Genomic DNA, 26,220 nt, shown 5'->3' with positions numbered 1-26,220 from the left:
GGAGTAAGGTCACTATGAGAAGTGAGAACAAAGGGAAGAAACAAAGGGCTGGACCTCAGGCTTTAAGACGACAAAACAAGGGATTTAAATTGCTAAGTTTTTCCTTTTCCCTAGGCTCCAATATGGCCCAGCCAATCCTGTCTTTATCTGAAAATTTGATTATTTTGTTCACCATGCATGTTTTGAGGGATTTTTTTTTTTTCAAAAATGATGTTAAAATATTACTCACCTTGATTGCTGAGGTTTTTGGCTCAGCCTTAAACTTTGTTCCCAATTAATCTAGTCCTGGCCCTGTGAAGGAGGGTAAAATGCTGCAGGAATGGGACCAAAGACCTCACTGATTTCAGAGTTTGGAAGGAACTGGGCCAAGAAAGAAAGAATCAACATTTACAGCTGTTCTTTGATCCACTGCTCTCCATCTGCTCCACTTGACTGACTCACCACATGGCCCCAAATTGGGATGGTCCCATTACTTCTGATCCCTTTAACCATCTTGATTAAACTATATAAAATCTATTTTCCTTTGTGTTCTGAAAATATTAGAAATTACAAAGAACATTTAATAGAAAAATAAGAAATCACCAAATCATAGAGAAAGTTAAATTTAAAGTACACATATTTTGACAATCCTCTGGTCTCCCCTGCCACCTCCCCAGCAAATAAAATATGTCTCCATTGTCATGGACTTGTCCTAGTATGCCACTTGTGGCATCTATGCCACTGGTTGCTGAGTTCTTATAGATTTTGATAATCTTGAATTAAGTAAAAGATCCGCAGTGGCAGGACATATATTAAAGCTGCTCAGTCTTAAATGCTGGAATTAAATGGAACAAACAATGGAAATAGGGATATGCATCAGGAACATTTCCACCATGCTGTGCTCAACACTCTGAACATTTCTTAATCAAGTAACGACAAGTAGACACTCAAATCACTGAATATTTTATTGAACAATTATTGAAGTCGATGAGCAGAAATCTGTAACCATTTAATTATCTTCCAATGATATGACTGGTTTTTAACTTCTGTGACTGTGAGAATCTGTATTTGAAAAAGTGGAGGCTTGTATTAAAGGAGATTCATCTGAACTGTATAAAATATTAATTTTCTCTTTTTGTCCAAAATATATAAATGAGTACATGTTTTAAACATAAATATAATTGACAGTAGCTTATATTATTACTGAAATGTACTTGTGTAAAGGAATTATAATTTATCCAGAAAATCATTTAGAATTTCCCCAAAATATCCAATTTAAATAATGAGGTAACACATTTCATAAAACACTTTTTGTTTGTGTGTAAATTTAATTATATTTCTTTATATAAGCACCTTCCATTACAAAAGACACCATTAATAAGCTATAAAAGGGAGACAAATACCATGATGTCAGAATTTCTATTTCAAATTCTTTATATGGTGATCCCAACCTTTTATTTTAGCAAAGTAAGGGTTAATGGTTATGACTTCCCCCATTCTATAATGTTTACAAAATAAAGTTTCCAGTGCTGATATGAATTTGTAAATTTTATATCTGGAATTAACTTATAGTAAAATAATAAAAACATTACGGCACTGAGATAACAGTCTTTCAATAAATACAAATTAAGATCATATTTAACAACTTGGGAACACCTAATTATCAATACAGTTCTGATTTAGATGGGATAGTTTCCTTTTGGTAATCACATCCCTGAGTCTCCTATGATTTTTTCATTTACACGTCTCACCACCACAGCACCAAATCAGCACCAAAACAAAGCCCAGCGGAATGGTGAGCACTCATACGTTAGAAAAGAGATATTGCCCTGCTTGGGAGCTCATTGGCATAAGTGGATTTTAAATGTCAACTTTAAGTGGGCCTTTCTAAGAAACTATCTGTACAAATGAATCAAGGACATAGAACTTCAAAGGAAATCAAACCTTGGCTTCTTATAACTACATCATGAGAAATAGATTCAGAAATGAACATTTCAGCTGTAAAATAAAAGGAACTAAATTAGTATTTCAAATGTTCTTTTACAACTTTAAGTGGGTATTATTCAAAATAAAAAAATACTTTTATAAACATTAAAGTCTATCATATAAAATTGGTAACAATAACTTCTTTCTTAGTCTCTCTACATAAATAATCCATGAACCAATTATTTTCTCCTTATTTTACAAAGCCAGATGGTCAATGCATTTGATTTCAGGTTTAGCATTTTTTCAAAAAAATCACTCAAACATATAAAAAGTTATTTAATAGTTTTGGAGAATTATAAGAATATGAAAAAAATTTTCAGTTCTTGTACTTTTTACAATTAGAGAGTTCTAAGATATTAAAAAGTATTTTTCTTTTTAAACCATGTAAGAATAATAATGTGCAGAAAAAGATGAGAGATTTTTGTTGCAAGTAATTGTGCTTCAGACTAGAATTGCTTTTGAATTTATGATATTTTCCCTCTAAAGAGAAACCAAGAAGAAGAGAATCTCGTGAAACTAATAAACCATCCCAGGTGCTTTCAAACACTTCCTTTCTTACAGGAACTTCTAAGCAATCACACTATTATGTGGATGGATTCACTTCTTTTCTTCTTCCGGTAGACCAGGTGAATTTCACTAGAGAAGATCTATATTTGGAAGGCAAAGGAGAAAGAAACATATCTTAATAAGAAATGCTATCCAGCAGACCAATTTACCCATGCTTCAGTTTTTGAAATAGACAATGAGTTATGAAAATTTGTCAGAGTTTTTCAGTGCTGAAAGCAACTTCATACTTCCTTACCTTTCAAAATAAATACAGCACCTATATTTCTTCAAAAGTCTGAATTTATGCTATTGAAGAGATTTTTTCATTAAATTATTTATCACCTAATAATCTTTATTTGCTCAGTGGTCCGCATTAGCAGTCTCAACTATTTTTCTTAGTATTTTGGATTTTGATTCCTGATATTTATACCGGCTAAGACAGTTACTTAGAGCAGATCAACAGAAAGATATCAGAATCAAAATCTTAACTTGGAGTATTTTATTTAAGAGATAAAATGGTCCCTAGGAATCTTTTAATGCTATGAAACTAATAATTAGTACTCCGCAATAAGTTTTAAATATAAGGTAGGTGAAAATATAACTAATTTTTTAAAGACAAAAATGAGTCTCTTATAACAGGAGAATTCCTGGTGCCAAGGTTTTCCTAGGCATTTGTTTTGGCCCCCTCTGGAAAACATGAAGGCAGCCCCTTGCTTCATTTTTGGAAGCTTCCACCTCCTTCACATTTCATTTTCTTGACAGTCATAGTGGGGTAACTATAACTAATTTAGCAGTAAACGGAGAGAGGTATGTCTTTTCTAGGAATTATCTCTCAACTCAGACTGCCTAAAATTTGAATATAAAAATGAGACAGTTATTTTTCTTTCTCAGATTGGCAAAGATTAAAAGTACTGATAACATCCACAGTTGGCAAGAGTGTGGGAAATAAGCATTCTCATGACTTGCTATTGGAAATGTAAAGTGGTGTAGCTTTTCTAGAGAACAATTTACCACTAGGTATCAATATTTAAAATATGTATAACCTGGGGTACTTAAAGAATGATGGTATAAGGAGCTCTGTGGACCCTCTTCCCAGTGAAACAACCATAGCTGGTGAAAATTATTTGAAAAAAGGAAAGAGTATTTAAAGTCTCTAGAAATTATCCTAAGGGAATAGAGCAAATGGAGAAACATTTATTCAAGTGCTATAGATTGAATGTTTGTGTCCCCCTAAAATTCCTGTGTTTAAACCTAATCCCCATTGTGATGGTATTTGGAAGTCGGGCCTTTGGGAGATGATTAAGTAATGAGGGTGGAGACCTCATGATTAAGATTAGTGCCCTGATAAAGTAAAACCCAGAGGGCTCCCTTGCCCCTTCCACCATGTGAGGACACAAGAAGACAGCCATCTGTGAACCAAGAAATGGATTCACACCAGAAATCAAATCCACTGGCACCTTGTTCTTGGACTTTCCAGCCTCCAGAACTGTGAGAAATAGATTTCTGTTGTTTATAAGTCACCTAATCTATGGCACTTTGTTAACAACCTGAACAGACTAAGACATCAGAAAAATGTACTAATAACAAGAACCAGAAATGGTAAAGAAGAAGGCTAATTATCAACTCTATATAAATATATATAGATTTCCTCTCCTTCTCTCAGCTTTAAAGGATCTAAAGTTATATAAAGTAATAATAACAAAGTTGGATTTATGTATAGAAGTAATATGCATAACTATAATAGAATTAAAATAGGAAGAGAGAATAAAGCTATATAGGTATTCCTATACTCACTGGACTTCCAATAGAAGTAGATTCTGATTAGTTCAGACATATATTGTTTAAGTCCTAGAGCAACCACTAAGAAAATAACAGTGTGAAAAAAATAGTGAAAAAAATCATTAAAATGATTAAAATATTGCACTAGAAAATATTCATTTAATGCAAAAGAAAGCAATAAAGGTGAAATAGAGGAACAAAGAAACAAAAAAGACATGAGACATATAGGTATCAATAATAAGATACAGATCAATAATGACATTAAATGTGAATCTACTAAACAATCCATTCAAAATGTAGATATTGTCAGGCTGAGTGTAAAAAAACCATGATCCAACTATATGTTCTCTATAAGAGTTACACTTTAGATTCAAAGTCAAAAATAGGTTGAAAGTAAAAGAATAGAAAAAGATATCATGCAAACAGCAAGCATAAGAGAGCTGAAGTAGATATATTAATAACAGGAAAAATAAATTCTAAGACAAAAATTGTTATTAGGGACAAAGAAAGACATTTTATAATGATAAAAGGGTTGGTTGAAGAATGTATAAGAATTGTGAAGATACACGAACCTAAAAATAGAGCCCCAAAATATGTGAAGCAAAAACTGACAGAATCAAAAGGAGAAATAGATGATTCAACAATAAGATGAAGTTAGAAATCAATAGCAAATAAATTTGGGAAATTTACAAATGTGCGGAAATTAGCACCACACTCCTAAACAACTAATAGGTCAAAGAAGAAATCACAAGGGAAATAAGAAAATACTCTGGGGGGCCTGCCTCATGGCCAAGTGGTTAAGTTCACACGCTCCGCTTCAGCCGCCCAGGGTTTCACCAGTTCAGATCCTGGGCACGGACATGGCACCGCTCATTGAGCCATGCTGAGGTAGCGTCCCACATAGCACAACTAGAAGGACCCACAACTAAAAATACACAACTATGTACTGGGGGGCTTTGGGGAGAAAAAGGAAAAATAAAATCTTAAAAGAGAAAGAAGAAAATATTCTGAGGTGAACATGAAAAGTTATAGGATGCAAAGTAGTGCTTAGAGAGAAATTTATAACTCTAAACATATATATTAAGAGAGAAGAAAGATCTCATTCAATAAGCTAACATTCCACCTTTAGATACTAGAAACAGAAGAGCAAACAAAACCTAAAGCAAGCCGAAGGAAGAAAACAATAAGGATTAGAGCAGAAGTGAATGAAATAGAGAATGGAAAAACTATAGAGAAAATCAACCAAACTGAAAGTTGGTCCTTTGAAAAGATTAACAAAATTGGTGGAGCTTACCTAGGCTAATCAAGAATAAAAAGAAAAAACTAAAATAACTAAACGGAGGAATGAAAGAGAAAATATCACTACTGATCTTAGAAAAGTAAAAAAAAAAATTATATGGAAATATTCTAAACAACTGTATGTGAAAAAATTAGATAACTTAGATGTAATGAACAAATTCCTGGAAAGACACAAACTACCAAAACTGACTTGAGAAGAAATAGAAAATCTGAATGGGTGTATAACAAATAAAAAAAAATTGAGCTACCAATTTTAAAAACTTCCCACAAAGAAACGCCCTAAGCCAGATAAATTCACTGGTGAATTCCACCAAAGATTTAAATAATCAGTCTCAGTCCTTCACAAACACTTCCCACATATAGAAGAGGAAGAAACACTTCCCAACTCATTCTATAAGATCAGTGTTACCCTGATACCAAAACCAGAAAAGGCTATCACAAGAAAAGAAAACTACAGACTAAAATCTCTTGTAAATGTAGATAGAAAAATCTTTAACAACATACCAGCACACTGAATCCACCCATATATAAAAATGATACTACTTCATACCTAATGGGATTTATCCCAGGAACGCAAGATTTGTTTAACATCCAGAAATCACTTAGTGTAATACATGATTTCAATAGAATAAAGGACAAAAATGCACAATGATTTCAATAGAAACAGAAAAAACAGTTTTGTTTTTGTTTGGTTTTGTCAAAACCCAACACTTCTTTCATGATAAAAGCTTTCAGCAAACTAGGAATAGAGGGAATCTTCTTCAACCTGATAAAGAACATCCACAAAGACCCACAGCTAACATCATACTTCTTGGTGAAAGACAGAATACTTTCCATCTAAGATTAGGAATAAGACAAGGATGTCTCTTCTCACCACTTCTATTCAACACTGTACTGGAGGTTCTAGTTAGGACAATTAGACAAGAAAAAGAAATAAAAAACACCCAGACTAGAAATAAAGAAGTAAAACTATCTCTATTTTAAGATGTCATGAGCTTTTACGTAGCAAATCCTAAGGAACTTACTAAAACTATGAGAAGAAATCAACAATTTCACTAAAGTTACAGGATACAAGATCAATAAACAAAAAGCAATTCTATTTGTAAACATTAGCAATGAACAATTCAAAAAATGAAATTAAGAAAATTCCATTTTTAATAGCATCAAAAGAATAAAATACTTAGGAATAAGTCAAACAAAAGAAGTATAAAACTTTTATTCTAAAAACTAAAACATTGTTGAAAGAAGTTAAAATAAATCTGAGTAAATGGAAATACATCAAATGGATTGGAAAATTGTAAAAAAGGCAGTACTTCATACGTTGATCTACAGATTCAACACAATCTCTAGGCAAATTCCAGCTGGATCTTGACAGAAATTGACAAGCTGATCTTAAAATTCATATGGAAATTCAAGGAAACCAGAATTACCAAAACAATCTTGAAGAACTACAAAGTTGGAGGACTCACATGTCCCAATTTAGAAACTTGCTACAATATTACAATAATCAAGACCATATAGTATTAGCACAAGGGTTGACATATAGATCAATGAAATAGAACTGAGAGTCCAGAAATAAACCCTTACATTTATGGTCAATTGATTTTCAACAACAGTGCCAACATAGTTCAATGGGAAAAAGAACAGTATCTTCAACAAATGGTGCTAGAACAACTGGATATTCAAATGCAAAAGGAGTTGGGGCCCTTCCTCACAACATATATGAAATTTACCTCAAAATGGATCATAGAATAAACCTAAGTGATAAAACTACAAAACTCTTAGAAGAAAACGTAGGTGTAAATATTTTTGACCATGAATTAGTCAATGGTTTCCTAATATGACACCTAAAGCACAAGCAACCAAAGAAAACATAGACAAATTGGACTTTAATACAACTAAAATCTTTTGTGCTCAGGGCTGGCCCCGTGGCTGAGTGATTAAAGTTCCTCTCACTCCTCTTGGGCAGCTGGCAGCCCAGGTTCATGGGTTTGGATCCCAGGTGTAGACCTTGTCAAGCCATGCTGTGGCAGTAACCCACATACAAAATAGAGGAACATTGGCACAGATATTAGCTCAGGGTGAGTCTTTCTCAGAAAAACAAACAAAACAAAACCTTTTGTGCTCAAAGGACACCACCAAGAAAGTGAAAAGACAACCCCTAGAACGGAAGAAAGTATTTGCAAATCACACATCTGATAAGGGTCCTGTATTCAAAATATGTTAAGAACTGCTACAACTCAACAACAAAAAGACAAATAAGCCCACTGAAAAATAGTCAAAGGATTTAATAGATATTTCTCCAAATAAGATAGACAAATGGCCAATAGGTACATAAAAAGATGCTCAACATCCTTAGTCACTAAGTAAATGCAAATCAAAATCATGAGATACCGTTTCACACCCAATGGGAGGGCTATAATAGCAAGCATTGATGAGAATGTGGAGAAACTGGAATCCTTATATACTGCTGATAGGAACGTAAAATGCTGCAACCACCATGGAAAGCAGTTTGGCAGTTCCTCAATGAATTAAACATACACTAACCATATAACCCAGCAATTTCACTCTTAGGTATATACCCAAGAGAACTGAAAAAATATGTTCAAGCAAAAACTTGTTTAGAGCAGAATCATTCCCAATGGCCAAATAGTGAAAACAACAGATGATTGGATAAACAAAATGTGATTTTTCTATACAATGGACTTTTATTCAGCCATTAAAAAAGAATGAAGTACTGATTCATGCTACTACATAGCTGAGCCATGAAAACATTAAGCTGAGTTAAAGAAGCCAATCACAAAAAAAAAAAATTAGGAGAATCTATTTATATGAAATGTCTAGAATAGGTAAGTCTATAGAAACAGAAAGCAGGTTAGTAGCAGTCTTAAGATTAGAGAGTTGGATGGGGCCAGCCCGGTGGCCCAGCAGTTAAGTGCGCACGTTCCGCTCTGGCAGCCAGGGGTTCACCTGTTCGGATCCCGGGTGTGGACATGGCACCGCTTGGCAAGCCATGCTGTGGTAGGCATCCCATATATAAAGTAGAGGAAGATGGGCACAGATGTTAGCTCAGGGCTAGTCTTCCTCAGCAAAAAAAAAAACAAAAGAGGAGGATAGGCAGCAGATGTTAGCTCAGGGCTAATCTTCCTCAAAAAAACCCAAAAAACAGGGGGGTGGGGGAGGGCACTAGGGGTGAAGTGGTGTACCTACAACATGACTAATAATGATGTACAACTGTAATTTCACACACACACAAAAAAACCTACATCTCACACGCACACAAAAAGTCACCTTAATCTTTGTTATGTAAGGAGCTTGAGTTGTTTGGGATAATTCAGGTGTAAGTTCCTCTACATTGCATGCCATATTATATGTTTCACTGTAATATCTGTGGAGCTATTACAATTTTAAATGGCAACAAAAGGGAGAAATGAAGATATTATGTGGTGCAGTTGCTTTAAATAAAACACTTTTGTCCTTTTATGAGAAAAAAAAAAACAACCCAAAAAACAAAAAAACCAGAACTCTGACCCACAAACTGTGCAACAACCAGTCCAGGAAACCAAACCACAACCTCTGCAGCAATTGGCCCCAAGTGGTGATTTTGTCATAATTGCTAGTTTCCCTAATATGTGCTCCTCCTTCCTCCAATTCCAATTCAGGACTAACCAGAGAAAGCCATACACGCTCCCCAAACCAATCACATAGGAAGCCCCACTTCTAGGCAGCCTGCCTCCAACTTTCCCATAGCAACAACCGCCAATCAGAGCATACCTGAAGCCGTCCCCTTTTTTCACTATAAAGCTTTCTCACTCCCCTGCCTATATTTGGTCCTCTGCCAAACAGAAGTGATGGTGGCTGGCTCCCTTGCTATAGCAAGCTCTGAATAAATAGGCTTTGCTTCTGCTCATTTGGATAGTCTTCTTCCCCGCATCCCCCTGCTCCTGCCATCACCCCCAGAGTATTATCAGGCATTGTAAAGAGGTAATTGAAGCCAAAGGAATGGCTGAAGCAGAGCAGGAGAGAGTAGAGAGAACTTCACCTTGCAAGTCTTGGTAGGTAAGATTAAGCCTGCCTAGGAGCCAGAGGATCAGCTGAGAATTTAACAGAAAAGTATAAGCATGGTTCCAGAATTTAAGGGAAGAGATTTTGGCAGACCAACTAGTCAGTTGCTACTAACTGAGAAATTCTGCTGAGAAATCAGGAGGAAGACTAAAAATTGTCAGTTTAGAAATATGAAGATGATTGATGTCAATTTTAAAATAGGTGTAAGACAGATTAGAGTGGATTGAGATGTTGACAAGATGATTCAGAGGGCACAGAGAATGAAGAAAATGTGTTAAGTGGTGGTTTCAGATTCCTGAGAAAGTGGGTAGGGAAGGGATCCACAACACAGATGGAGAAAGGGTCATGCCTTCCATGGCACCAAGAAGGACGAGGAGGATGGAGGTAGGCAAGGTGGGAGGAAGATTAGAAGGGATTCTAATTTGGTCCTGGAGGTGAGTGATGGACCATCTGATGACTTCTCTTTTCTCTGTGATGCAAGAGACAAGCCACCTGCCAAAAATGAAGATAAGGGTCTGAAATTTAAGGTGAGTAGAAAATGTTAGAAACAGTTATTGTGGAATGCAGTGCAGCAAGCTGACCACGGAAATGTAGTAGGTTTGCTGGACAGAGTGAAGGGCTAACTGAGATTGGAGGTAATAAATTTAAAAGTGGTTCCAATCTGACTTCTTGCGTGTTGGCCAGGAACAATAATGTGCCTGGATGAAGACTTCAGGATTCTTCCAGAACAATGAGATGAAGACAGAGAAGCAAGGAAATCTGTAATGTTGACAGCAATTATGGAAATAAAGAATTAGAGAATCTGGGGCCAGCCGGGTGGTGCAGCGGTTATGTGCGCATGTTCCGCATCAGCGGCCTGGGGTTCACCGGTTTGGATCCCGGGTTGGGACGTAGCACAGCTTGACACGCCACGCTGTGGTAGGTGTCTGACATATAAAGTAGAGGAAGATGGGCACGGATGTTAGCTCAGGGCCAGTCTTCCTCAGCAAAAAGAGGAAGATTGGCAGCAGTTAGCTTAGGGCTAATCATCCTAAAACAAAAAAAAAAAAGAAAGAAAAGAATTAGAGAATCTTAGCTAGAGAAAAGGAAGACTAGAGGGGGCCAATGGGCCTGGAGAAGGATGGCCAATACTCTGGAAGGCCTGATGTGGTTGGAATAGTGGCAGGGTTGACCAAGCTCCTGGCACAAATGGGTGTGCATGGCTGAGAGCTAGTGAATGAGGTCTTGGGAAAGCCTCTGTATTATGCCTATTTTTCCTCTCTAATAAAATTTTAACAAAGCAGAAGACATGTGGTTTGCATTGTTGATTTGTTAGTTCCGTCAAGTTGATTCCAAGTCCTAATAACCCTGTGTACAGTGGAGTGGAACTCTGCCTGGTCTTTTTGTGCCATCCTCTCACCTTCTGGCACTGTATCAGACAATGCCCTGCTGCTATTCACAGGGTTTTCAAGGCCAGTTTTTTCAGAAGTGGGCGGCCAGCTCCTTCTTCCTAGTGTCTCAGTCTGGAAGCTCCGCTGAAACCCGCTGCAACTGCCATAGTACGACAACCAACAGACTGGTGGTATGGTGCCCTTGCCAAGAAAGAACACGGGCCTTGGTGGTAAGAGCATCAGATCTTAACCTCTAGACCATCGCATTATTAATTATTTTATTTATAAATATTTATAAATATTCTCAGTGGTAACAGATAAACTATCAAGGATTTAATTATAAATTTGCAATATTCTGAGGGATTATAGATAATCTGACAAGAATTTGAAGGTCTCTAGTGATAATTGCTTATCATTTTATTAAGATCAGGAAGTTTAGAATTCATCTATACATTTGATATTACTGACAGTGTTGAAAGAATTGTGGCGTTCAGTACCATACACCACCATTTTTTTTTTTTAAAGATTTTATTTTTTTCCTTTTGCTCCCCAAAGCCCCCTGGTACATAGTTGTATATTCTTTGTTGTGAGTCCTTCTAGTTGTGGCATGTGGGACGCTGCCTCAGCGTGGTTTGATGAGTAGTGCCATGTCCGCGCCCAGGATTCGAACCAATGAAACACTGGGCCACCTGCAGCGGAGCATACACCACCATTTTTTAAAAGGACATCCAAGAGTGAAATGTATTGAAATAGTTAATAAGTCATTTCATTTTTCTCAAGTCACCCTAAAAACCAATAAATATTTTCTTTCGATTATCTAAGAATAATATATTTTTCTTTTCTTTTTTTTTTGAGGAAGATTAGCCCTGAGCTAACTACTGCCAATCTTCCTCTTTTTGCTGAGGAAGACTGGCCCTGAGTTAACATCCATGCCCATCTTCCTCTACTTTATATGTGGGACGCCTACCACAGCATGGCTTTTGCCAAGCAGTGCCATGTCCGCACCCGGGATCCAAACTGGCGAACCCCGGGCCACCGAGAAGCAGAACATGCGAACTTAACCACTGCGCCACCGGGCCAGCCCCCAGAATAATATATTTTTCAAATACCTTACAGCTATGTAATAATAACCTTAATTAATATCACTAGGTCATTAATTGAACACAAAACCGAGAACTAAAGATAAAAGATTTATGCTACAAAGAAATTTTAGATTCCTGAACCTGATAAACAGCAGCCACTTTAAGTAAATATCTACAGAGAGATTATATACTTCATATGAGGAATCAGTTTCCAAAGTGAGGAAAACTCTGAAATTAGGCTTTAGTGCATCATATACATATTTTGCATAGAGGAATGTAGATTTCATTATAATAACACATAATATATAACATAACTATATTTCTATATATTTATATATTCAATATGTAATATACATAATATCATTAAGGCATTGTAATCTTTATATAAGTTTTACTTCATCAGTAAATTAGGAGCATTAGGAATTTTCTGAGCATGCTCTCTGGACGTTGGACTATGATTAATTGAGAAAACAATAATTTTCTACATTTTCAGCATTTTACAGATATTACAGTCCACGCAGGAATCTCCTATACCCAGGCCATTGACACACTATAAACGTTTACACTCTAAGCTTTCCAAGCCAAATCTTGCCTTCAAGGAATTCACATTCCAATACTGATAAAAAACTGATGAAATAAAGTAGAATGTGCTAAATGGCTTTAAAAACCTACTGATAAAAATACCGTGATTGTTGACAGAGTGGAATATTATTTTAAGTTAATTGGATCAGGGTGGGCCTCATAAAAAAATGGAATTTAAAGAGAATCCTGGGGGGATGGGAAAGGTTTGAACTTGAGATAAGGGAAGCAATTCCTGGAAGAGAAAACACTTCTAGCAAAGAGAGAGCAATCAGAGTTCAATTTGGCAGTTAATATTAGGAAATAAAGCTGAAAATGTGTGTTAGAGTCTGATGATAGTAAGTCCTAAATTCTAAGATAATACATAAAAGTTTGGTTCATTTCTTTTAGAAACATGAATGGAGTGCCTTCTGTATTCTGGGCACTCTTTTTCGCTGAAGATACAAAGATAAGTACAACCCACTGTTGAGAGTTTAGCTAAGCTATTCCATGGGATTGTTGCCTCCGCATCCATTTTGCTTGGCCAACTGTCCTGCAAGGACTTTAAACTGACACTAGCTCCTCATGCAAGTTCCTGTCCTGGATACCAGCTGTAGAGTCACAAACAATTAAGATCCTGATGTGACTTCCCCAACAGCCCTATGACCAGTAGTCTCCCTTGTCTCCCGGGGCCTGTATCCTTATGGGCCCCTTGGAAACAACTCCTCGTGGGGCTTATCAAAACCCCACTCTCTTGGTTTGAATTGATCGATCTGACCCTAGCGCTGGACCCCAAAGCATTCCACCCACAGACCCTAATAAAGGCATGTGCCCCAGTGCCTCTGTCTTCATTCTGCCTTGAACTCCTCATGTGGCCCCTCCAGGCATGCAGTGTACTTCTTCCAGGACCCATGAGTGATAAACTTCTCTATTTCAATTTACCTTGTAGTCAGCTGTGGAACTAAGGCTCACCTTGGCTCACCATTCTGTACTCTGAGCTCCACTTAACAAATGTTAATTTAACAAAGTCAGAACACCCACGCTCTGCCTATGGGGAATTTACAGCATGCTGAGGAAGGAGGGGAGGAGTATAGTCAGTTAACACATTATTGTTATTATTTATTTTTTTGAAAAGATTGGCACCTGAGCTAACATCTGTTGCCAGTCTTTTTTTTTCTTCTTCTCTCCAGAGCCCCCAGTACATAATGGTATATTCTAGTTGTGGGTCCTTCTGGTTGTGGTGCTTAACACATTATTACAATGTAGTGAGTGAAGTACTTTGGCAGAAGTATGCAAACGCTCTGAGAGCAAAAAGTGGGCATCTAATACAACTGGTAGGGGTATCAAAATGAGGAATGGTTTCTCGAAGGATGAACTGACAGGGAAAGAGTATGTGCCACCCATGCCACAAACAAATGTGAACCACGCCTGAGTAACACCACAGACATGCATGAGCCACACCTGAACCATGTGTGAGCCGTGCTTGACCAAAGCCTGTATGTTTCATGTGTGGCTCCCCTGTGGTTCATGTGTGGTTCAAGCATCGAACATGTGTGTTTCACAGGTGGTTCAGATGTGGTTCAAGGGTGTCTCACGTGTGGTTCCTGCATGGTTCACACATGGTTCGGGTGTAATTCAGGCGTGGATCTCACATGACTCGTCTGGGTCACATATGGTTGAGGACACTTTCACACGTGGTTCAGGCATAGCTCAGCCATGGCTCACATGTGATGCAGGCGTGCCACAGGACTGGCTCCCATGTGGCTGACACATGATACAGGCTTTGGTCAAGAAAGGACAATGCAGGCAGAAATGTAGCTGTGGAACAGCAAGAGGTGAAGAATGGACTGACTTTAAAGTAAGAGTAATAGGGGCCTGGGGCCAAGTGGTTAAGTTCGTGCGCGATCCGCTGCAGGCAGCCCAGTGTTTCATCGGTTTGAATCCTGGGTGCGGGCATGGCACCGCTCATCAAGCCACGCTGAGGCAGCATCCCACATGCCACAACTAGAAGGACCCACAACTAAGAATATACAACTATGTACTGGGGGGCTTTGGGGAGAAAAAGGAAAAAAAAAAGTAAGAGTAATAATAACTCTAGCTACTATCTATTTAGCACTTTAGTATGTGCTTGGTATGATTATGATAAGGTACATACCATTACTAGCTCCATTTTATAGGTCGGAAGTAGAGGGAGGGTTCAAGAGGGTACGTGACTTACCAATGATCACCAGTGAGTGAATTATGTGGCCAGAGCTCCATCCATGCAGTCCAGACAGTCTTAATTCTTTCTTATCCCCTCTGGGAGAGGTAAGGGGAGAAGAGGTGACAGGCGATGCTGGAGAGGGACATTTTGTAAGGTGTTGTTTGTTAAATTATGGGTGCTTTCACTGTCCTGAAGGCTACAGGGACAGCTGAGAGCTTTAATCAAGGTGTGGCATGATTGGATTTACAGTTTAGAAAGATTAGATGATAAAACAAAAAATGAACTTTCCACATCCAGAACTGAAGGCAGGAGTAATCAGTTAAGGTGTTAAGCCATGGTGGAGAGATATAAGAGGCACTGAGATGGTGGTAGTAGAGATGAAAAGGAGGGAGCTGATTTAAAAAAATATTTCAAGGTAGAAATGACAGGTGGGGAAATGAACTAGAACTGAATATTAGGGCACTGTGCTCAGAAATTGATATTGAAACAGTAACATGCATACTTCATAGGAGAGTGCATGATGCATAGTAAACGTCTAATATATGATAGCTTTATAATTATTCTCTACATTTTGAAAACACAGGAGAAAGATCTGAGTGGGAGGAATTGAAGAGTTTACTTTTAGGTATTCATTCATCAAATATTTCTGGGGAGCATAGTATAGTCACTGGGCACACAGCTGTGATCAAAGCAAAGTCCCTATTCTCATGGAACTTACATTCTAAGGAAAAGAGGCGAATGCTAAACGAATAACAAAGTACATATATGTCATGTCAGATGGCATTAGGTGTTATGGAGAAAAACAAACCAGGAAAAGGGAAATAGGAGGATCTAGGGTAGAGAGAGGTACTGCTTTCTTTTTTAAAGACTTTATTTTGGTATTGCTTTTTGATATAGAGGATCATCAGGGAAGTTCTTCCTAATGACATCTATGATATTAGAACAAAGAACTGAGTTTCAAGACTAAGCTATGTAGAAGCCATGGTGGAGATCTGTATATGCAACATAGACATGAGGTGGAAGTCTGTAGGATAGCTAAGGTGATTCCAGGTAGACAATTAGACACCCCGTACAGGTCCTGAAAGGAAGAGTGAATTGTTCCAGAGGTAAATAGTCAGAAGGGAGCACGGTGTCACTGAAACCAAGGAAAATCCATTCTACCATTTGACCTACAGTAGGATAACTGAGATCAGGACCAAAATGTAATCACTGGATGAAGAAAAAGAAAGGCATTAGAGACCTTTCCCAGAATGCATTGGGGTGCAGTATGTTGAAAACAGATGGGAGAAAAGGAAACTCCCACCTTTTCAGGAAATTTGGCTATGTAGAGAAGATGGGCTGGTCACTAGAGAGCACTGTGGAGTCAATGGTGCACAATTTTTTCTTTGATAAGGATGAAATAGATCAGTTTTGACGTATTTGACATTCTGGGGAAGAAAGGGAGAAATTGCTGGATCAAGGTTCCTGAGACGTAGAGAGATTAGCCATATCCAAGACAGGAATCTCTCTTCGTGAAAGACTAGGAAGAGGAAACAGAAGTGCTGCAGATACAGATGTTTGTAGTTTGAGGGCAGTTGTGGTTTGTTGTTCTCTGAGGAGTGAACCCTTGCTATGAGTTGGAAAAGGAGGTTAAGAAGTTTAAGGAAACTAGAGGTCATTAAACGTTTGAAATGTAGCTGAATGGGAGTCAGAGGTGCCTAAAAGTAAGAAGAGTTGTTCCTAGAAAACTGTGCTAAAGTTGGAGATGGAGCGCTCCACTAAAGTGCAGATTCCGTGCTGAAGACAGTTGGCTTTCATTTAGCCAAAGAGGCAGAATGGAGTGAGAAGGGCCAAGAAAACAGGAGATGTGCAAAAGCCTGGGAGGCATGGCAGAGGTTTGGTCAGGGGGGTCAGAAGACTTGACTTTGAAGGGGTAAGAATAAGGCAGAAAATACAGAACTAGAAGCACTTGCATTTTGAATGGTAATCAAGGGTGACGAGGAAATTAGCTGGTCTCAGCTTAAAATAAAGTATTAAAAGCTACCTTCACCAAAAATCTTTCCACAGCCATTACCTCTGGGAAGTGAAAATGGGCAACTGGGTAGGGTGGAAGACTCTCACTTTTCACTTTACATTCTTCCATACCGTTAGAAAAAAAATTTTACGCCACGAACATGTATCACGTCTTAATTATTATTAAAAAGCTAGATGAGTATGTATTAATAGGGTATGTAGTTATCTGGAGAACCTATTTATAAATAAAATCATTAACGTAGTGAGATTTTACTATTGGAAGGGGAGATCATTAGAATCTAAAGTCCTACCTCATTTTCCACTTGACTGCTCTCACATTAACCTGTAAGCTTGGATTTCCTGACATGCTTTTCTCTTGCTTTCCTCCACTCTAACTCACCTAATGCTGAAGGTGATGCCAAAATATTTGTGAGAAAAAAAAAAGTCAAGAAAATGAATTTTATACAGTGTAGATTTTCTGTTTAACTCAATTGAGAGGTTAGGAAATCTCACTGAGCATGACTGATGAGGACTCGAGGAGTGAGAAAAATGGACAGAGGAAAGATAAGAGGGCATTCCTAGTAAGTGAGCCAAGTCTAAACCACTCCAAGGGCTTAACCTGGAAAACTTCCAAAGTCAACTGTTTACCTTACCTATCTGCTTACAGTCTTATTTGACCCTAAGTGAATCAAATAGAGACTTGTGATTTTATCTAAAGCATGTAGAAAACAGTGAGGGATAAATGAAAGGGAGCTTCTGCTTTAAAGCTCCACTCCCTAGGTCCGTAGAGCCTTTAACCAGTTGTCAAAGTACCCCTGGTGCAAGACATATAAAAAATGTCCAAGTATTTAGGACAATGAGAATTATGCTATCAAATTTGAAGGTAGCACTTGTTATAACACTGGTTGAGCAAGATCTTAGGAAATTATCTTTTTTTTTTTAAAGATTTTATTTTTCCTTTTTCTCCCCAAAGCCCCCTGGTACATAGTTGCATATTTTTTAGTTGTGGGTCCTTCTAGTTGTGGCATGTGGGACGCCGCCTCAGTGTGGCTTGATGAGTGGTGCCATGTCCGCACCCAGGATCCAAACCAGCGAAACCCTGGGCCACGGAAACAGAGTGGGCAAACTTAACCACTCGGCCACAGGGCCGGCCCAAGGAAATTATGTTAACGTTTATCTTGCATTGGCTTTTATAATATTGCTAGATTCCAGAATGTAACTTTTACACGTTCTTCAAAGAACTGAGGCTGGAATGTAGGACTAGTCTAAACACTGAGAAAATGGATACTGTAACCTGAGCAGTTTTTTAAAGTTGATCAGCCAAATTTTGTAAAGGACTGCTATCATTCAATCGTTTATATGGCGTTTTTTTTTTTTTAGTGAGCAAGATTGCCCCTGAGCTAACATGTGTGCCAGTCTTCCTCTATTTTCTATGTGGGACACCATCACAGTATGGCTTGATGAGTGGCCAGAGGTCTGTGCCTGGAATCTGAACCCATGAACCCTGGGCTGCCAAAGTGCAGACTGGACCTAACCACTATACAACCTGGCCAGCCCCTATTTGGCTTTTATTTAAATTTTCCTTTGGTTTACAATTTGGTTTATGGGTCAAAATTTCCCTTAACTTAGACAATTTGGATTTCACTACTCTATCTTGTTTACTTGGAACCTGGTTTTTATGGCAGGTGGTTTGTGGAAAAAGTCAATATAATTTGTGGCTAACTAAGGGCTTTTATTCATGTTATGCAAGGTATCTTTCTCTCTGTATGTAGGCATTCCCCTGCTAGCGGTGAAATGCCTCCTCTCCTTTGTTATTTGTGGAGGAGTGCTGGGAAAATCTGGAAATTCTTCACTCCTCCTAAGCTCAGATTTTATCATTATTTATATGTGAGGCTGAAATGAATGATCAACACACACCAAAGGACTTTTTAACACATAAAATCCTTTTAAAGCATGGGTTAGTACCTATTAATTGGCTTCTCAAGAACTTCTTATTGTATCTTTCTGGATTCCTCCACCAAATTTATTTTTCATATTTTGATAGCAAAGAGTAATTTGTTACAGATACAGGAGAGGAGAACTTGTTTTTTTCTCTTACCCCTCTTGATAAATGCTTATTATACTGAATTGCTCTTCCTTCATTTAGTGTCTTACTACAAACAGGGCTTTCACCGACTTTGAAAAGCACGCACTAAACAATAGGCATAGCAACCATTCTTTCCTCTGAATGAATAGTGCCATAAATGCTACAATCTATAGGCCGACTGAATAAGCTAATTTAGCAATTGCCTGTATACGTTAACCAGCTGAGGGATATTTCTATGGCATTTTTTTTTAGGGAGATGTATTTTATCTGAATTAAAGAGCTTAAAATAATTACAATAGAATGCCAAGCTATTTTTCAGTATGAAGGAACTTAAACTTGGGCAGTGTTTGAAGTTAACTGATACAAGCAGTATTACTGGTGACAGCAGTGGTGTAAATCATTGGCCTTTCAGTGATAGTAAAAAAAAAAGGGAAGAGCAAAATTCTATTCAGAATTTATCCTTAAAAGATTCAACCATCAAGACCAGTTCTAAGAGTGAGGCTGCAAAGCTGTTGTGCCATTAATATTAAGATAATTTTATATATTGAGAAATATTTTTAGGGAAAATAAACTATGAAGTATTGAGGCTAGGACATCATTCATTTGGCCTTGTTGGGCAAATATGTCCAAATGCTTTCAAGGACACAGTGGTCTTAATGGGAAATGTGCTTGTTCTGAATAACGTGGGGAGCTACTCAGTGTTTTTCAAGATACATGTTTAAAGATACTTTCATAATGATATTCTCCTGCTGATTTTTTTAATTATGATAATTGTCAAACACACAATAGTATTAATCCCCATATAACTATCACTCAGATTCATCACTTATCAAGATTCTCCTACATTTTCCTCATCTATCCCATTAAACTATTAAAGCAATTCTCAAACATCATGTCATTTCACGGTTTTGTTTTGCAAGTAGCATCCCCGAAACTGACATCACAGTACAGCCCTTATCACGTATTACAAAATATGAATAAACTTTCTTTGGTAGATCTAATCTGGAATGCTGGCTAAACATAGGAAAACTATTTTCTATCAAAAATACCTCAGGGGAAGGGCACTCGTGAGTGGAGAGGCATACATCTCCTCTGAAGGCAGTTGTGTCTGTGCAATTTTCTTCTCATTGCCAAATTAGCTGAGGAAAAAAGGGAAATATTAGGAGCATTTTTCAGAAAATTAATTGTTTAATCTGGAGAATGTAAGGGAATATTTTGGATCCAAATTATACGGTGATTATTTGCTACTTGTTCAGATGTGATGGTGACATAAAAAATTAACGTGATGCAAATCCACGAGATGTATTCCTAACAGTTCACGTTATTAGCAGGATCTAATAGTAAAATCCTCCTCCTTCTACATGATTCCTTTTTAAATGCTCCTAGACCTTTAATTTTATGTAGTGAATTAATCACAAATATTTTACAAGAACATTGTCCAAAGTGTTCTGTATTTCAGAAAAGTAGAAATGATTCAAACAGCAATTGCTATAAGCGATAAGAAGGGATCAGCTGCTTTCTGTGTCACTGATTCAAAACTTTTTCCTTATTTATGTGACAGGGCAGACCAGGGGACATCATTTGCGATAAGCTTGGTGATCAAACTTCTGATTAACTAATAAGCAGAGAGTGAATTTTTAACCAGTTATGCACCACTTTCTGTTCTAAATGAAGTATATTACCAAGTGAATAATCAAACATATTTAGATATAATATTATCACCTTTCTACTTCAATTTGGGTGTGCTTTTTCCTGAGTCAGAAAACTTTCTAAATTTTTACTTGCCAGTGCTTTGAAATCTTAAATATTAGGTTTTGAAGTAAAAGCACATTAGAATAAGTCTGCTTACTAAATTTTTGTTAGTTAAGAACAACACAACTGATATCATACTTGAAAAATGTGTCAAGTGAATTAATATTAATTATCTTGACCATATGTATTTTTGACATTATTTTCGCTCTGTAAGCACAACAATACTAAAATTGGCACTTTCTTTGTTTTAAGTGACACATCTAATTATATAACTAGAAGTAACAGCTATTGACCTGTTTTAAGTTTTCATCTGCATTTCTCACATTATGATTTTTATGTTGTTAATTCAGTTAACATTGCCCTACTTCAGTAAGCAACATGTTCTTTTAATAAACTGCTTTAGATTTTGCATTTTATCTAAAAATCTGTAAGTTTGTTTAGCTCTGTAATGAACAGACCAAACATTTCCATTTCTTTTTACTTATGGGGACAACATATCTACAATAGCCTCGGGATCAATTTTCTTTGAACTTAGAAAAATAGTGGTAAAATATTTATCATCATTTAAAAATCCAGCTATTTTTTAAAATATCCAAAAAATAGACCTAACAAGATAGATAGCATACTTCCAAAATCCTACACACTTACTCCGAATACCCCTAAGCACACCTAAGTGATTTTCAACACAAAAACACAATCACACTCAGAGGCCCATGGACACAAAGAGGCGTAAAAACAAGTTACTTGGTACAAATGAATCAAAGTCCTACCTGGTCTCTGACCGTTGATAAGAAGGCTCATCATAAAAATTAAAAATACGTAAAAGAATTGTTGAAATCTCATTTTTCTGCCGCACTAAGGTGGAGCAGTAGCTCTGAAAGGAAACCAAACAATCTTTGAATGGTCTATGCAGTATCTGTGTGGCTCTCCTCACATTCTAATGACAAACCTCAGAGAACTGCCAGCTGCGTTTTCCAGAAAGGTTAATGATCACATCAGACAAGGTTACTGGTGCGCTGTGCTGTGGTCAGAGCCTCCCCCGGCCTCAAACCCCTCCTCCACTCCTCTCCTCCCCCCCCCCCGTTACTCCCCTTTATTTCCATAAGCAAATATTGGTGAAATAAACCATTCAAGCATGCCGTAACTTCAGTGGAAGTCTACTCTGGAAGCTCCGATGAGAGGCTCACTTAAATTCAATCTGGATTTGGAGAAATATGTAAAACAAGGCAAGGCATTGCCTCCTCCCCTCGCAATTTGCATCTGTTTAAACTTTGCATTGCCCATATTGGTCCCACATGCAGAAACCAATGGAAATGACAGGAAGTCTCTCTTTTGTCCTTTTCAGAAGGAATTCTGAAGCTCTAACTTAAGACTCCCAAATGCTTTGTGGCAGAACATGTGCTGAAATGCTTTTTCTTTACCAAACCTACTACCAAATAGTGTCTATTTACCCTAAATCTCTAAATTGCTTAATCTATGTGGGTTTATGTCAATAAACGTTCCTGGGGTTTAGAACGTTCTGAAATAAATCTGAAAAATGTTTATATTTTTATTTTGAAAATTGCAATTTAAAAAGTAATGGAGATCATTTTCATTTGCAATACTTCCAGGAGTTTAAAAAGGGAAGTTCAGGCAAGCCACAAACTCATGAAATCTGTGTTCTGTTAAAAAAAATGTATGTGTGGTGAAATACCAGGCTAACATATTGCACACACAAATTAGAGATGGAGAAAGAACTTCCCAGTTCATCACCCAGTGAACGCAGAAGATGCAAAAACCATCTAGCGTTGTCTTTTGTGCACATACACCAAGATCTCTTTTTAAGTGCTTCCTTGTTTGTTTGTCGTATGTAGCTGCTCTAAATGGAAACTACTATACTTACCATAAAGTTAACCAAAAGGATAGCGTAGATACACTCTGAAATACAAGCAGAGCCAAAATACCAAATCTAAAACATGCACAACGTACTCTGAACTGCCGGGAATTTTGTTGCATTTGGCTTCTCTAAATTCAGGTAGTAAGTGCACGACATTGGGCTTCCTGAGGTTTGAAATTAATGCATAGTTTGTCTTGATGTTTACAAGTCAGTCTGTAAAATTCCCTGCTTGCCTAGTTACGCATGCACTTTATAGCAGACAATAGCATACTGAAATTCCTAAGATCACTTTCTTAAAATCCAAAGACGATTTGCCCATTTAGAGACTGAAAGCATAGTGTTAAAGAGTAATACCTTACTGCGCTGTTTGTATATCGCTCCATAAAATCAACTGAATGCAAGAGTTCGGACTCACGATATAAAAGTGCTTCATGAATGGCAAAGGGTTTGTTCAGATTGTTACTTCCCCTGCATGCTTCTGAGTGTAGCACACTGCAAAACAGCAAGCTGACAAAGTTGAGTGTTAAATCGAGCAAACCAAGAGGAAACCAATATAGACTTTGACACTATAACCTCAGCCCAAGTTTTAAGTTTATTCGAAAGTATATTAGTGAGTTTTCTTTATGGATAAAAAGATAACTACCATGGACTGCATGTATTGATTACCATTTTTATATTTTATTACCAGATGATCAATAATGAACTCCTAGAATACGGCCAATATAAGCAAGTACTGTGGAAGGTATACAGTGGCTCCCCCTTATCCTCCGGGCATGTGTTCCAAGATCCCCAGAGGATGCCTGAAACCTCGGAGAGAACCAAACCCTACATACGCTATGCTTTTTCCTATACATACGTACCTATGATAAAGTTCAACTTATAAATTAGGCACAGTAAGAGATTTTAACAATAACCAATAATAAAATAGAACTATTATAACAACATAGTGTAATAAAGTTACCATAGTTCTCAGCAAATGATCTTTTTCTTTCCTTATTAAGTCTAGAACTTTCACCTTTTCACTTAAAGGAAGCACTTCGTGGCTTCTCTTTGGCATATCCAAATTGCCAGCATCACTTTGAGGCCATTAGCAAGCAAAACAAGATTTAGTGGACACAAGCACTCTAATACCAGGACAGTCAATCTGATAACGGAGATGGCTGCAAAGTGACTAAGGCAGGTAGGGGATACAGTGAGGTTACACTGGACAAAGGGGTGATTCACTTCCTGGGCAGATGGAGTGGGACAGCAAGAGATTTCATCATGCTACTCAGAACAGCTTGCAATTTAAAACTTATGAATTGTTTGTTTCTGGAATTTTCCATTAAATATTTTCAGACCCCAGTTAACTGCAGGTAACTGAAACTGTGAAAGTGAAACCTCAGATAAGGGGGGACTACTGTAGTCAAATGACATCTCCACGGATCAGGAGACAACAAAGTGCTGTATTTGTCACGTAACCACTCAATATCAATTTTCTCTTTTTTTTTTATTTTAAAGATTTTATTTTTTTCCTTTTTTTCTCCCTAAAGCCCCCTGGTACATAGTTGTATATTCTTCGTTGTGGGTCCTTCTAGTTGTGGCATGTGGGACGCTGCCTCAGCGTGGTCTGATGAGTAGTGCCATGTCCGCGCCCAGGATTCGAACCAACGAAACACTGGGCCGCCTGCAGCGGAGCGCGAGAACTTAACCACTCCGCCACGGGGCCAGCCCCCAATTTTCTCATTTTTAAAAATTGAGATAAAATACCTGGCTTTCCATCTGAGTTATAAAGGTTTATCAAGATAATATATTACACTTATGAAACTTAAGACATTACTTATTTATATGTTTTTAAATTATTCTTTTCAAAAACAACTTAAGAAAGATGATTATATTTAAGCAGATGCTTTTTGGAGTACAGTAATAGAGTGTCACAAAGTTGATAGGTGGGCCTTTTCCGCCGGCTCCCCCCTGCCCCCGCCCTTCCCTAGGGAGGCTCCAGCAGCACCTTGCTCGCTCAGAGCTCCAGGCTCCTGTTAAGTGACACAGGCATCATCGTCGTCTCGCTCCAGCCATCACTGAGATCATCTACCCGGACCTCATCAGCCATGATGAGATGTTCTCTGACATCTACAAGATCCAGGAGATCCAGGACGGGCTGTGCCTGGAGGTGGAGGGGAAGATGATCAGTAGGACACAGGGTAACATTGATGACTCGCTCCTTGGTGGAAATGCCACCACCGAAGGCCCCGAGGGCGAAGGTCTGGAAAGCACAGTAATCACTGGTGTTGATATTGTCTGAGCCATCAATTGCAGGAATCCAGCTTCACAAAAGAAGCCTACAAGAAATATATCAGGGGCCCAGCCTGCTGGCGCAGCGGTTAAGCGTGCACGTTCTGCTTCCGCGGCCTGGGGTTCGCCGGCTCTGATCCCGGGTACAGACGTGGCACAGCTTGGCAAGCCATGCTGTGCTAGGGGTCCCACATATAAAGCAAAGGAAGATGGGCACAGATGTTAGCTCAGGGCCAGTCTTCCTCAGCAAAAAGAGGAGGATTGGCAGCAGATGTTAGCTCAGGGCTAATCTTCCTCAAAAAAAAAAAAAAAAGTATGTCAAAGATTACATGAAATCAATCAAAGCCAAACTTCAAGAACAGAGACCAGAAAGAGTAAAACCTTTTATGACCGGGGCTGCAGAACAAATTAAGCGCATCCTTGCTAATTTCAAAAACAACCAATTCTTTATTGGTGAAAACATGAATCCAGATGGCATGGTTGTTCTGCTGGACTACTGTGAGGATAGGTGACCCCATAGATGATTTTCTTTAAGGATGGTTTAGAAGTGGAAAAATGTTAACAAATTTGGCTTTTAATTTGGATCTACACCTGTCATAACTGGCTGCTGCTTTTCATCCACACAACACCAGGACTTAGACAAATGGGACTGCTGTCATCTTGAGCTCTTCACCTATTTTGACCTTGATTTATTTGGAGTGGAAGCGTTATTTTTAAGGAAAAAACATGTCATGTAGGTTGTCTAAAAATAAAATGCATTTAAACTAAAAAAAAAAAGTTGATAGGCAAACGGAAATGCTAGACGTTGAAGGACAGTGACAAATAATGCAGCGTTTCTAAGGAATGTGGGCCAGCAATGGTGGTAAATCATTCATGTTAGTATTGAACAGTCAGGCATGGAGAAATCTTGGTAGGAAAATAGTGAGTCAAAATGATGGCTCTGCAAGTGACTCTGCAAACAGTGCTTTTAGCTTGCAACTAGATGAAAACGATGAGTTGTCTTTGTTTATATGAACAGAAACCCCACTTCTGCCCTACCTACGGCACGGGCCAGCCTCCTTTGAGTGAGTCAAGCACTGTCCCTTTGGGCTAGGTACCATGCTAAGTACATTACTTCGCTCAATCTTCCGCAAAACCCTCCTTGTTTATCAGCTGAGAGAAGCACAGCTAAAGAGAGTGTAGCCTCGAAGGCTACACAACTGGGAAGGGGAGTAGATGGAATTCAAATTCCATGAACTAAGCTCCCAACCATTTTGCTGTCCTCCCCTCGAAGCTCCAAATCTTAGTTCTTATAATAATAGCCTATCGAAGCTTTTATAAAAATAAGGATAAGTTAGGAATAGACTTCTTGTACTGGCTTGTGTAGTGTCCCC

General features: G+C 38.0%; 1 protein-coding gene and 1 pseudogene across 1 annotated transcript; one reads left to right on the top strand and one right to left on the bottom strand.

Moving 5' to 3' along the window:
- Positions 1 to 946: 946 nt before the first annotated feature.
- Positions 947 to 21,596, bottom strand: APELA (apelin receptor early endogenous ligand). The gene is made up of 3 exons (XM_014851477.3): positions 21,468 to 21,596; positions 19,995 to 20,084; positions 947 to 2,612 (listed from the first exon to the last, which is right to left on the bottom strand). The coding sequence occupies exons 1-2, from the start codon at positions 21,538 to 21,540 to the stop codon at positions 19,996 to 19,998; spliced, it is 162 nt and encodes a 53-aa protein (XP_014706963.1). The 5' UTR covers positions 21,541 to 21,596; the 3' UTR covers positions 947 to 2,612; position 19,995.
- A 3,048-nt stretch (positions 21,597 to 24,644) lies between these two features.
- On the top strand, positions 24,645 to 25,606 carry LOC106837740 (translationally-controlled tumor protein-like; annotated as a pseudogene).
- Positions 25,607 to 26,220: the final 614 nt, after the last annotated feature.

This window comes from Equus asinus, chromosome 3, assembly GCF_041296235.1.
Source record: "Equus asinus isolate D_3611 breed Donkey chromosome 3, EquAss-T2T_v2, whole genome shotgun sequence".
NCBI classification, from domain to species: Eukaryota; Metazoa; Chordata; class Mammalia; order Perissodactyla; family Equidae; genus Equus; species Equus asinus.
Note: the sequence above shows the minus strand (reverse complement) of the source record. Positions and strands in the feature narration are given on the sequence as shown.